General features: G+C 41.3%; 1 protein-coding gene and 1 pseudogene across 2 annotated transcripts in view; one reads left to right on the top strand and one right to left on the bottom strand.

The window, feature by feature from the left end:
• Nucleotides 1–14,497, top strand: part of SEC24D (SEC24 homolog D, COPII coat complex component) — a 67,005-nt gene that overhangs the window by 41,083 nt on the left and 11,425 nt on the right. For both annotated transcript variants that reach the window (XM_066631944.1, XM_066631943.1), the window contains exons 11-15: nt 591–715; nt 1,577–1,768; nt 3,865–3,958; nt 9,014–9,130; nt 10,529–10,699. In XM_066631944.1, the coding sequence (XP_066488041.1) occupies nt 591–715; nt 1,577–1,768; nt 3,865–3,958; nt 9,014–9,130; nt 10,529–10,699 (699 nt within the window). The remainder of the gene's footprint in view (nt 1–590; nt 716–1,576; nt 1,769–3,864; nt 3,959–9,013; nt 9,131–10,528; nt 10,700–14,497) is intronic.
• On the bottom strand, nt 2,638–2,757 carry LOC136656300 (5S ribosomal RNA; annotated as a pseudogene).

Here is a 14,497-nt window from a genome sequence, read left to right as displayed (position 1 = left end):
GTGCTCTGCAAGCATGCTTAACAGTTTCGTTTATTACATTGTGCAAAAAGAAGAAAAACTATATAAAGTTTGTAATAAGAAACAGCATGCAGAAATTGGTACATTCTTTACTTACACCATATTTATTGAAGGAGGAAGCCGACTGATGAAAGCCACTGTTAGTCAGTAAATGTTGCAAGTGATTAAATTATGTTTACTAGTTGCCACAGGCCTCTGAAGATTGATTGATTCAGTGTGTTTGATTCAAAAGTTTGCTTAATTCAAACTTTTCTGCAAAATAAATGTAAGCATGAAAGATGAAAAATAAAGGAAAGCTATTTCTGAAAAATTATGAGAACAGCTAGATGATGTGGAATGAGAGAAAATATTTTCCCAGCATTAACAGCTTTGCTGAAATGTGACTAATGTCAGTATAAGACAATTATCTTATAGCAGTACCTTTGCAATGCTTCCAGATAAACTATAATTATTATATTCGTCATGTTCCCAACAGTGATTAGACTATTTTTGTTAAATCTCTAGTTGGATTAAGATTTGGTTGGGTACTTTTCTTCTCCTGATTTTGCTATTTTTTTAAAAAAAAAAAATAGAACAACAAGCAGCCACAGCCACCAGCTTATATCTTCATGATTGATGTGTCTTATAACAACATAAAAAGTGGCCTTGTTAAACTCATCTGTGAAGAATTGAAGACTGTACTGGATAGACTTCCAAGGTAAGCAGAGCAAGACATTTTTGGTAAATTAACAAGTTCATTTTGATTAGGATAGAGGAATGGGCACCAGGACTGGGCACTGTTTTAGATGAGTTGACTCAGGTTGTGGATGTCACTAAGGCTGCAATCCTAACCCAACTTTCAAGCACTGACATAAGGGCAATGCAACTCTGAGGTAAGGGAACAAACATTGCTTTACCTGGAGGAGACCTCTATGACTGCCCCCCAACTGCAGGATGCAGCACATGCCCCACTGGCGCATCTGGAAGTCAGCCTTCAAACAGATGGCAGCAGTAGACATGGTGAGAGGAGGGTTGGTTGGTTCCAGGAGGCGGGGCTGGGGGGTGAGGGGAGGAGCTTAAGGTATTTTTGGTTTGTTCTTGTATTCAGTTTCTGCATGAGGCTGGGGAATAGTGATGTGAATGGGGGGGGCGTGATTTTCACAAAGCACTTAAATTCCTAGGGGTTGCTGTATATATTTTTTCATGCAAATGGCGCGTGTTAATTATGTTATATGTTTGTTGTAAGCTTGTATTCTGGTCACAAAGGGTGAATCCACAACAGGTTTACCATTCAAGATGTATGTTTTAGCACAGTGTCTAGGCTATTTCTTTGCCTTTGTGTTTGCCTGCCAGAATAACACCATAAATTAAGAGTTGACTTCTTTTTCTTCCTGCACGAAGTAATGGTTCAAGGCTTAAACAGGACACTGCCATAACTGCAGCTACACGGGGAAATAAATTGGTTAGCGTTTAAGGTGCTAGAAGATGCTTTGATGCTTTTGCTGCAACTGACCAACATGCTTCCTTCTCTCATCTGGAAGTTGTTTGCAGCTCTATTTCTGAATAATTTCTCTTCCAGGGAAGAGCAAGAGGAGGTCTCAACTATTCGAGTTGGATTTGTCACCTACAACAAAGTTCTCCATTTCTTCAATGTAAAGAGCAACCTTGCACAACCCCAGATGATGGTAGTCACTGACGTCAGTGAAGTTTTTGTCCCTTTGCTGGATGGCTTCCTTGTCAACTTCCAAGAGTCCCGATTGGTTATAAATAAGTAATCAAATAATATTTCCCTTTTTAAAAAAATGTTTGGATGCGAATATATTGATCGCTTATTTCCTCTGTAGAAGTCATGAATTTTCTTCTTAGGTAAAGTCAGTGGCAAAGCTAAGGAGGTGCAGGGGGTAGCAAGTGTACTGGCTACAGGGTGGAGGGGGCAACAACTTGTAGGCAACAGTGCCTGTACACGACTATTAGGCTGCTGCTGTCAGCCCTGCCAGTGCCAGGCACTCAGGAAGGGCAACAGTCATGGTGAGGTCTATACTATACGTTGCCCCTCCCCGCAGCTGAGATGGAAGGAATCACTTGTTTGTGCAGGGTGGGGGGGTGGGGTGGGCAGTCTAGCCCGTCATTCTAGCAGAGCTCAAGGACCGCAGCAGTTGCGGCAGGCACCATGGAGGAGCTGTTCCTCTCCTCCTCCCACAGCTGAGATGGTGGCAGTGTGCACATACCTTCTCTGAGTCAGCCTGTTCATTCGGGCACACGTGCACCTTTCTTTCATGCATCTGCCATCCCTCATTCCCTCCATGATTTCCTCCACCTGTGCTGCTCAACATGCTGCCCCCTGAAGCCCTGTTTGGCCTAATGGCGAGAGAAACGTGTCGGGAGCAGAGCAGTGTCAGTGCTTGTTTGCGTTTAGAGAGGGAGGAAGAAGTGTGTTTGTGAGGAGAGCAGGGGCTGTCCGATGCTGGTCAGGACAGGGGGTGTGTGTGATGGAGCCCCTGCTATGCAGGCAGGCAAAACCCCCACAGTCCTTTATGGAGCCCAGCCTGGACTGAAGAGGGGGTTCTCCTTGTGCAGTGGGACCGGCTGCTCATCGCTCTTAAGAACATGCTTGGCAACCTTAAGTCTATGACTATGGTATGCCTACAGCACCCGGTATTCCCAGGCAGTCTCCCATCCAAGTACTAACCAGGCCTGACCCTGCTTAGCTTCCGAGATCAGATGAGATCGGGCATGTGCAGGGTAACATCTGCTGAAGTCTTTAAGAACATAAAAACAGCCCCACTGGATCAGGCTATAGGCCCATCTAGTCCAGCTTCCTGTATCTCACAGCAGCCCACCAAATGCCCCAGGGAACACACCAGATAACAAGAGACCTGCATCCTGGTGCCCTCCCTTGCATCTGGCATTCTGATACGTAGCCCATTTCTAAAATCAGGAGGTTGAACATACACATCATGGCTTGTATCCAGTAATGGGTTTTTCCTCCAGAAACTTGTCCAATCCCCTTTTAAAGGCGTCCACGCCAGATGCCATCACCACATCCTGTGGCAAGGAGTTCCACAGACCAACCACATGCTGAGTAAAGAAATATTTACTTTTGTCTGTCCTAACTCTCCCAACACTCAATTTTAGTGGATGTCCCCTGGTTCTGGTGTTGTGAGAGTCTAAAGAGCATCTCTCTATCCACTTTATCCTTCCCATGCATAATTTTGTATGTCTCAATCATGTCCCCCCTCAGGCACCTCTTTTCTAGGCTGAAGAGGCCCAAATGCTGTAGCCTTTCCTCATAAGGAAGGTGCCCCAGCCCAGTAATCATCTTAGTTGCTCTCTTTTGCACCTTTTCCATTTCCACTATGTCCTTTCTGAGATGTGGCGACCAGAACTGCATGCAATACTCCAGGTGTGGCCTTACCATCGATTTGTACAATGGCATTTTGTTCTCAATACCTTTTCTAATGATCCCAAGCATAGAATTGGCTTTCACTGCCGCCGCACATTGGGTCGACACTTTCATCGACCTGTTCACCACCACCCCAAGATCTCTCTCCTGATCTGTCACAGATAGCTCAGAACCCATTAGCCTATATCTAAAGTTTTGATTTTTTGCCCCAATGTGCATGACTTTACACTTACTGACATTGAAGCGCATCTGCCATTTTGCTGCCCATTCTGCCAGTTTGGAGAGATCCTTCTGGAGCTCCTCACAATCACTTCTGGTCTTCACCACTCGGAAAAGTTTGGTATCATCTGCAAACTTAGCCACCTCCCTCTGGGCAGTTATATATAATATAAAACTTTTTTAAGGATCATCCTGCCTATTTCAACCTATTGAAACACTGATTCCCCCCCCCCCCATTTCTGTAGCTTGCTGGACCAGATTCCAGAGATGTTTGCAGACACCAATGAAAGTGAGACAGTCTTTGCTCCTGTGATCCAGGCTGGAATGGAAGCACTAAAGGTTAGTGTGCCTTTCTTTGTGTATGAACAAAGATTTTATAAGCTATAAAAAAACTCCTACCTAATGAAGCCTAACCTCTCTCACCAATTGCAAGTCTACAGCACTGAGAGCTTTTGTTTTTGGTGCATAGGTGCGGGGAGAGAAAAAGCATCCAATGTATCAGGTCATGATGTCAGAGCATGTTTTATTCCCTTCTATATATTTCAATCCTAATTTCAACTCTGTTCAGCCACATAACTTGTTCAGACAATTTAATCCAAAAGAAGACAGACCAAATTGCTTCAACTCCTTTCTCCTTAACTCTTGTTCCTCATTTGTAGACCCTGGTCTCTCAAATCAATTCAGGAAAAAATAATGAAATGAAGGACACAAAGAAAGAACTGACATTCCGGGAGAGATTAGTTGCCCCAAATGGAAATGAGATTCAGATGCAGAATCTTCTATATTGTCTTTTCCATGCTAATATAGCCATTGTTTAACTAATGTACCATGTGATTTCCCCCTGCTGGATCTGAGTAGGAAAGGAAGCCTGCAGACAATAAGTGTTTTATGGTGTAATCTAATTTTTATGACAAGGACTAACAATTTTGTTTTCATTCGTCCTTCAGAACTATAATTAGTGATGTCTGTCTCCTCCTACTTAATTTAGTCAGGTTTGGGAGGGGTAGACAAAGAGATCCTGAATATTCTAAAATGAATATTCTTTATTTTAAATAAACTATATTTATGCATCAAGATAAATGCCAAATGACATCTGTCATGAGTGAAAGAAATAAACAAATCTACTGAAGAGTGCACACACATGAAAATTAAAACCAAAATCCATGAAATGAATACATCACAACTTCAAAGGGACCAACCTGGGTCCATCTGGAATTTTTTCTGTGTATATTTACCATGAAAGTGATCTCAGTGGCCCAGCAGACTTCTGGTCTCAGCAGTTTTTTTTGTTTGTTTCTTTTACTTGCAATACCAACTGTGAGCAAATATAGAAATGCATATTACTTCCAGAAACCAGTGATCTGTTTTCCTTTGTATCTCACAATCTTGCTATAGAAGAGGAAATGGATGTTCAGGTAAAAATTGGTTCTGTATAATGTAATATACATTTGTGTTATATAGGCGTTCACAGAAATATATATATTTCTGTAAACAGAAATATTTACAGATATTTAAATTTACAGATATTTATAGATATATAAATAGATATATAGGCGTTTACAGATATATATATAGGCGTTTACAGAAATGACCACTGAAAGAATTGTTGCTCCATCAAATGATTGGAGATTTGATATTGAGGTGCCTTTGTGCAATTTTTCTTTTTCTAAATCAGTGGTTCTTAAAACTTTTTAGTAATGGGACCCACTTTTTTAAACACTGTATCACAGGGGTGTCAAACTTGTTTCATATAGCGTGCTAAAGTTAGCATTTATGCTGTCTGCTGAGAGGTGGAAATGACATCATTAAGCAGATGATGGCCAGAAATAAGAACTTCGTTCTCAAATAGAAATTCATTAGTTGCAAATGACAGAAGAGAAAAAGTGCTAATCTTATTCATATTTAAAGATATGAGAGCGCCATGGCCTAATCCTATGTATGTCTACTCAGAAGTAAGTCCCATTAGAGTCAATGGGGCTTACTCCCAGGAAAGTGTGGATAGGATTGGGCTGCCAATTATCATGCTGGGAGAGCCCAGTTGTAACAGGGGTCAGATAAATTGCTTCCAGGGGCTGCATTTGGGCCATATGTCTTATGTTTGACACCCCTGCTCTGTCAGGACCCACCTAGGTTTACCAGACTTTTTAAAAAGGAGATCTAGAAATTATTTATTTATTTATAACAACTAGAAAAAAGGTTCTCACACATTTAACTCCCTATATTTACACATGCTTGCAAACTTCAGGAACTCAGCTGCTTGCAGGGCAATTAGCAGCTATCTTGCAAACTGGAGGAGCTGAGCTCTTTGCAGGGTAATTAGCAGCTACAGTAACTGATTTTTGATTAGCCTCAGGGCTTGAGGCAATTAGTTATCTGATCTTTCCATTACCCTTTGGCAACCCACCAAAAACCAGGTTGCGACCCATCAGTGGGTCCTAACCCACGGTTTGGGAACCACTGCCCTAAGTAATTGCATCTAATTTTGTGAAAGTGACATATCTGTCTTTCTGATGTGTAGCTCTTCAATTTCCACAAATTTCTTCTTTTCCATACTTCATTCTGTAAATAAACGTGGCTATTGCTTCCAGAAAGAAAGCCATTTGCAGCTTGTTCATTTTAGGGAGCCCAGAGGAAAAACAGCAAGTTACGAAATTACCTTTATACAGCAAGTCCTTGCTTAAAGTTGTTGATAGGTTCTTAGAAACTGCAACTTTAAGCAAAACGACTCATAACAAAAACAATTTTGCCATTTTACAATTGATAATTGATTGTAAACAAGAGCTAAGTTTGTACCACGTATTGCTGGTCACAAAAACATCACTTAACTTCTAAATAAAGACCCAGAACACTTCTAATATTAAACATTGAAATAAATGTGAACTTTCCAGGCTGAAGAAAACCCACACAGACATGGGGAGAACATGCAAATGCCACACAGACAGTGGCCCCAGCCGAGAATTGATTTTTCTTTCTCATCAACTTTATAACAAAATGACTTAAAATGAAATGACTTTAAGTAAGGACTTGCTGTACTCCTTTTTTAATTCATGTCTTCCAACCTGCTGAAGAAGGAAAGTTCATTATTGTGGTATATTATGGTAAACCCTAGGCAGTATTACATTTCTGCAGTTTTGTTTGTGTGTGTATGTGTGTTTTGTAGGCATGTACACACACACACACCCAAGATCAGGAGTTAAAAAGTATCCACAAAATTTCCTCCAGTTCTTGGGTAGGAAATATTTAAAGGAACAGCTTTAAATCAAATTTTGTACCTGGCTAATGTAAAAGTTTGAGGCTGTAACTTTCATAATTTTTGCCCAGTTTGGATCCCAGAGGGTTTAAAATAACTGGATGAAATCCACAATGTCTTGAAATAATTTGTGAGAGCCTCATGGAAACAATGCTGAGGAGATAGTGCAAAATGTATGCAGTATAACATGCATGGAATAAATCTTGCTTTTCAGAATTTGCTTATTTAAAAAAAGTAGTTCTGACCCAGAACCTTAAGGCTTGGTTTTTCAGTGGCAGATCATATTATATTTATACCTGTTTTCCCCTTTTGGCATGCTATCAGAGTCTATGCAACAATCAGGCAAAGTACTATTGATGTATACGCACAAGCGTCACCCACTTGCCCCTTCCTTTTCTCCTAGCATTAACACACAAAGTACGAGTACTTATGTGTGTTCCATTTTCACTTAATGTAAAGTAACCTGAGAGTCATTTCATTGACATTTAGAACTTCCTTCAGAATACTGACAGTGCATGGTCTTCCATAGTAAAAGGATAATATGTTCTTTAATTGGCAATGTTTCAAAGGAAAAAAAAATACAAAGCTAATGGGAAGAAAATTACCATGACCAGCTGTCCAAGGATGGGTATCAATACATTTCAGTGAGGATAAATTCTCCAGGGAAATTATAGGGAGCACCCATAGCTTCCTTGGTCCAGTGGAAGAATCATGGTGCAGGTCTTCAGCTGACCACTGTTGATTTCTCATAATCAACAGTGATTTTGATGCCATATGTATTTTCTATACAAAAAATAAGCTCCAGATTGCCCCAAAAGAGGACTCTTCCCAACTGAATCAGTGGGTTCAGTTTATTTTATTTATTTTTTTCACATTTTTGTAATTTCTTCTAAGGAGCTCAGAGTGGTATACATGGTTCCTTCCCTTGCTTGTCCTTCCAACCCTATGAGGTAGATGAGGCTTAGAGACAATGACTGGCCCAACATCACCCAGGAAGCTTCATGGCTGAGAAGGATTTGAAACTGGATCTTTCAGGTCTATTTTTTCCAGCTCTCTTTTTTTCAAAGCAAAAGATGCTGAAACACCTTCTGCTTCCATCCATAGTCTTAATAGCACAAGCACTTGCTGTAACTGTGATAACTATTCCATGCTGCCTCAGTCTGGGCTTTACTGATATCACTTACCTAGAATTCAAACCTTTTGGAATGTGCTCTCATTCTTGAGTTATCCACTAATTAGATTATGAACAGTTGGGAGTACTGCCATCTTCTGTGTCCTCGGAAGCTGCTTCATTGTGTTAGACTACAACTACAGACTGCTTCCCTAGCACAATATGGGTAAAGCTGCAAGACTGCACAAGCTCATGTCTATCTCTTCACTGCTTACAGACCTGAAATTTTATTTGTGTATGAATCACACAGATACAATTGCATAAACCAGAGGACTGTTTTTTGGCCAAGGTAGCTATGAACTGTGGTACAAGAATTTCAGAAAGTGGATGAAGATGTGGAGGAGAGAGGGCATCTTACTACGCAAGAGTGAGAATCTCAAATCCAATAAACCACTGATGAATACAGTCTTCATTGTGCCCTGTGCTGACCAAATAACTAAACCCAACATGATGGTCATGGGCTTCATGCAGGCAGGAATGTCTTTCACTGCTGTAGTTACAAACTAAGTGATCCTCATGCAAGTGCTGGCAAACCCAGGCTCTTAGAATGCAGTATATTCTTGCCTCTCTGATGCCCCTGTATTGGGCTAAATGTCTGAGTCCTAAGGGGCCATCCAATGGCCATACATTCAATTGCCAGAATACTATTAGACTTAACAGTTCACAGCTGTAAAGAACATTCGCTTTCTCAAACAAATCTTTGTAACACTGATATGAAGTGTTTGTAGCTATTACCATGACCCAGGCATCTCCGTATTAGATTAAGTTATTTGTGGATATTAAGTTACCCAAATTCCCCTAGGAAAATAATGGGTATCACAGGCAGTTCAGACTCTGAATGGATGGGCTGTTCAGTTTCAGGGGAAAAAAATTGCACTAGGATTTGAGGCTCTACTAAAAATTGTCTGGAAATGTGGCTTAAATGTTTACAAATGCAACTGAAAGAAGGTCATTTTTAATGTCTTTGTAACAGGCAGCAGAATGTGCTGGAAAGCTGTTTATCTTCCATTCTTCATTGCCAACTGCAGAAGCACCAGGGAAGCTAAAAAGCAGAGATGACAGAAAGCTGGTCAACACAGAGAAGGAGAAGGTATTTTTTAAAAAAGAATTTGGAACATACTGCAAAATGAAAAAAAAAAAATTCTTTTTGATGCACTAAGACTGCAATTGTATGTACTTTTACCTGGGAGTAAGCCCTGTAGAACACAGGGGTACTTACTTTTGAGTAAACATGCATAGGATTGCACTATATTCCTCCAAGAGCACTGTTAAGCTGAATATCAATAACAATTGATAATCTTTCCTTCCACAGATTGATAGTATGCCTTTCTTTTATAGTCAAAACGCATCACAAAAGTTATCCATAGCTATATGCACACACACACCCCTTCCTGCCTCTACTTCTAGTCATGGAATTTTTTCAGTGTCAAGTAATTAGGTAGCCTGACATTCACAGGCTGTGTGGTCTCTGTGTTAATCACTGTGTTAATAGCATGCTGAGTTTGTGTAAGATGACACAATCCAAAAGAGTAACTGTAGGGTAAAAAGTCCAGCACAGGCTGGTGAGTCTTTGCTGAGGGACTTTTTCTGCCTGATTGCTGTAGAGGAGAAATGTATAAACAAAACACTTCCTGGTGCCTCATTCCAATGTTCTTAAATTGATCCAGCTGACCCTTGTTTTTGGAGCAGCATAAATATGATCAAGAAAATTTGGACAGTATTGGGGCTCTGCATTATTTTGCAATCCAGATTACCCGGTCTTTAATTGCCTTGGATGAGTACTGTTAGAGATGATTTACATATAAATGCTGGGATGGGTAATTGAGGCCAGACTACATGTCCCATTATATGTGTTATTGTTCCTTGCATGTCAGTTTTGTTCTTAAATATAAGCCAGGGGCATGATCAGGATTGGAGCATGGGAGGTTTAATCCAGAATGGCTTGAGAAATTTAATTTATGACTGCTATTTACCCAGCAACAACAACAACAGTATTTATATACCGCTTTTCAACAAAAAGTTCACAAAGCAGTTTACAGAGAAAATCAAATATCTAATGGCTCTAATCTAAATATCTAATTCCCCAGCAGGGAAGTTTCTGCTGGCACTAATGCCACCTTCCCTCTTAGGGCAAGTAGCCCTAATCTATTCTATCTAGCCTGAGAATTGAATCACCTATCCTCCATGCCATGTCTTGAAAAGGCTCCCCCACAGTTGCTATTTCGGGGAAAGCATGAGTGCAAGGGCCAATAATATATGTAACAGAGTGTAATTTGACCCTCATTCAGCTCAGCAAAATATACTCAAAAGCAGCTGTTTTTGATACATGTCAATATTGCATATATGGGCATTCAGCACCTCTTAAATGATACTTTAATTGCATTTGCTTTTTTATTTTGCTACTGATTCAGTACCAATTTTACTAACTTGCTCTCATGAACAATTTTGTTTGTATGTTACTGAGAATGCTTGCCTTTAAATTCTCCAGACACTGTTCCAGCCCCAGACAAATATTTATGAGACCCTGGCCAGAGACTGTGTTGCTAATGGCTGCTGTGTGGATCTGTTCCTTTTCCCAAACCAGTACGTTGATGTAGCTTCCATGGGCCTTGTTACACTGCACACTGGAGGAACTCTGTATAAATACAACAATTTCCAGGTAACTGCCAAGAGGTTCTCTTTCTTACTAGATGCAAAAAATTTGACACAACATGCTCCTGTGCAGTATAAAAATGAAAGTAGGGAAAATCAAACTTCCTTTTAGTGAACACTATAAAATCTGAAGATGAGTCACAACATTCTTAGACTGAAGACTTATAGGTGAGTATCTACGGTAGTTATAAGGCAAAAAATTTCTTCCCAGAAAAGCAGCCTGAATCATTGCCCCGCCTTACCCGCAGGCAAGCATTGAGGGTGGGGGGGAGGCAAGTGAGCCAGCCAATCACTATTGTGGGAGGGAGGGAGCAAGTGATCTTCTGCTGAGAGGAGGCTGTGCAGGCTGGGGCTGCTGCTGAGCATTTGCAGCTGCCTTCGGGTGTGCTCCATGTGCTCCTTCAGACTGTTGCCCAGCTGCAGAAGCTCCAAGCACAGGGCAGGGCAATTGCCGCCGCAGCCATCAGCAGCCCCCCTCGCTCAGCACCAGTGCCCACGGAGGCATCTCTGGAGCTGCACCCAAGACAGAGCCGGAGACAATGAGCTGTGTGTGGGAGGGGGCGTCTGAGTGAGGGAGAAGCAGTCATTTGAAACAGCTGAGTCAATCTCCTCTTTCCTTCTTGTTCCCCCTTCCTCCCTTCCTACTGTATTTAAACTTCAAGCACTCCATTGGAAAGCCCAACTTGCTAACCCCCTTCCCATCTCCCCACAGATGAAGTTTGGAAGGGGGGAGAGTGATCTTTTTAGAGAGAGGCAGCCTGTAGAAGGCTGTACCTTTGTTTCCCAAGCCATTGAAAGGGTTAAATCCATCTCCTCTTTCCTTCTTGTTTTTGCCCCCTCCCCCTTATTGAATCCAAACTTTAAACTCTCTGTTGGGAAGCTGAGGCTTGCTAGCCCCTCTCCCCATAATCGTTCACCACTGATGAAGTTGTACTGGGGTGGGGAGAGGAAGAATTAACTCTTATAAAAGGAAAAGTTTGTGTGTGTGTGAGAGAGAGAGCACTTAAAACAGTTAAGGCTACAATCCTAGCCTCACTTTCATGGGAGTAAGCCCCACTGACTATTAAGGGACTTGCTTCTGAGTAGGCATGCCTAAGATTGGGCTCCCAGTCTATTCCCTCCTCTTTCTTTCCTCTCCACCTCTCCCCTTACTGTATACAGTCACACTTCAGTCTCTCCTTTGCAAAACTTTTTGCAAACCTCCTTGCTAACCTCATTTCCCCTATCCTCACCAATGAAGTTGAACTGGAGGGGAAAAGTCCCTGCATTTGTGTATGGGGGGGGGGGGGGAGGAGAGCTTCTGTGTGTGTGAGAGAGAGAAGCAATCTCCCTGTGTGTGTGTCCTTTTCACTGGAAGAGTCCTGGAGACTTTGCAAAGATGCAAAACACAGGAAAAGCAGAGAGTAGAATTTAAAGTAGAATTATTCTGCAGCAACAGGTATTTTAGCCAGAGATCTTAGCTGCATGCTGGCAGGAGCTAGGAAGCACTTGCAACAGCTGCTTATGCAGTAAGCTTTTAGGAGAGCATGCTTGCTTCTGCAGTATCCCCCTGCCAGGACCTCCACAAGAACACCGCTGCCCTTCCTCTACAGAGGGTCTACTTCCAAGTAAATCAGGTGCAACTATGTGCAGCTGCACTTGCTCAGTCACTCCTTGTTGCTTATCTCTCTACTGTGAACTGAATTGCACACTCCCAGTTGTGTGTTCTACGTAGAGCCTTTGGTTTAAGGCACCAGGCACTTTAAAGGAGGATTTCATTAATGGTTCTACTGGTATGCTGTTTCCAGTGTACTTAGAGCCCAATCCTAGGCTTGTCTACTCAGAAGTAAGTCCCATTAAAGTCAATGAGGCTTACTCCCTGGAAAGTGTGGATGGGATTGTGGCCTTACTCTGATAGTGTTTACAAATGGTTGTTGAGAGAACAATTTAAAAAATTAGTGATTAAAAATGTATCTTATGATCTATGAGATAGATCATAGTTTTTAATAAATGTATACATAGTATAGCAAAAACAGTATTAAAAATAGTGTATGTATAGATGTATACATACTATGTATATATACTGTGTTTTTAATAAATTAGTGACTGTACAGTTCTTGGGTAACAATTACTGGGAGGTTATTTTTCAGGATCTGGCCTCAGGTAAAATCAGACAAAATTATAGTCAGACACCTCCCTAAGTTAAACCCCAGTCTTATCCGAGGGTCATAGCAAATTCCATGATTTTGGGCTCAAAATCTGCCCTCGTCTTATCTGTGAGATTGACTTATAGGCGAGTGTCTGCAGTACATCCAATCTTTCTAGCAGTTTTCTCACAGTATGAACTTGAGCAAATTGGTCACTTGAATTCTAACCCGAGAAGGGAAGAACTGGGGGAGGGGGAGTGGCAAATCCAGCTAATGTAGTGGATCTTTCTTCTTAAACAAATTCTCACTGAAACTGTCCAATGAGACCTATTGCCCACAGCTATTTAAAAAAAAAAATTGGAACGGCATCAGCATTTCATATTTTTTAAATATTTTGTAACAGCATCGCTCAGAATCAGGGGTGCCCAGCCCAGGGGTCACTTGCAGCCCTCGGGGACTCCCAATCTGGCCCACAGGGAGCCACCCCCTGGTCTCCAATGAGCCTCTGGCCCTCTGGAGACTTGTTGGAACCCAAGCTGGCCCAATGCAACTGCTCTTAGCGTGAGGACAATGGTTCTACCTCTCATATGAGCTGTGGGACAGGGGCTCCCTCCACTGCTTGCTGTTTCACGTCTGTGATGCAATATCGGCAGCAAAGGAAAGGCCAACCTTCCTTTGTGCAAGGCCTTTTATAGGCCTTGAGCTATTGCAAGACCTTTATTCATTCATGTAAGTTCCATCTCAAATATATTCATTTATGTAAATTTATTCAAATTTGAAATGTAATTTTTTTTCCCCAGCCCCCAACACAGTGTCGAAGAGATAATGTGGCCCTCCTGCCAAAAAGTTTGGACACCCTTGCTCAGAGTGACAGGAAAATTTGTTACATTTGTCTAAACTAAAACCAGTGTTGGCTTCCTTAGAACTGTCTGCAAATGTCTATGGCAAGTTCTTCTGAAGCGCAAAGCATCTCTTCCTCTGCTCGAAAAGTTGCTGAGTGAACTTTGCCTGATAGCAGTATGTCTTTTAATTGGTCCTAGAGAGAATCAAAATAGTGTGTTTCTGATCCAAAACTGTATGAAAAGATATACATGCTATGCCCTCCTCTGTGTGTCCCAAATGGGGAGCAACTCTATTGTGTGTGACTTTTGTTCTTTCAGGTTGTTTGTTTTTACTTCTTTGTGATTTTAAAGAATGGGTAGTTTCCCATCATTATAGTCCTGATTCTTCACTATTCCACTGAATAGGTCTGTTCTAGGGTGACCACTGTTGCACTTGGGATTTCAGGCAAAGCAGTGTTGTTGTTCAAAATTATACATAGCATTCAGACATACTGTACACTTTTTTATTTGCATGATATGTGATCACATAAAACCACATAAGAATGCAAGCTCTTTTCCATTAGTTGCTGCTTTTCAAAATCTAGGCAGTACATTCTTAGCTTATCAACATAATGTGTAGGATAAAGTCAAAATCCTGGTTTAAAACTGGGTGCTTAGTCCAGTTATTCTTAAATGAATGAAATACCTGCTTTGTGAACCTCCCTTATTTTTCGCTGCATCACTAAAGGGAATCCATTAGAAAGGAGCTGGTTTCATCTGAGAATCTTATTTAATAAGCTGAGATTAAAAAACATACAGGAGTTGTTTTACTGTCATGAATGCAATAGCCCTGCAAAA

This window comes from Tiliqua scincoides, chromosome 6, assembly GCF_035046505.1.
Source record: "Tiliqua scincoides isolate rTilSci1 chromosome 6, rTilSci1.hap2, whole genome shotgun sequence".
Taxonomy (NCBI): Eukaryota; Metazoa; Chordata; class Lepidosauria; order Squamata; family Scincidae; genus Tiliqua; species Tiliqua scincoides.
The sequence above is the reverse complement of the archived record's forward strand: the minus strand, read 5'-3'. Positions and strand labels throughout refer to the sequence as shown.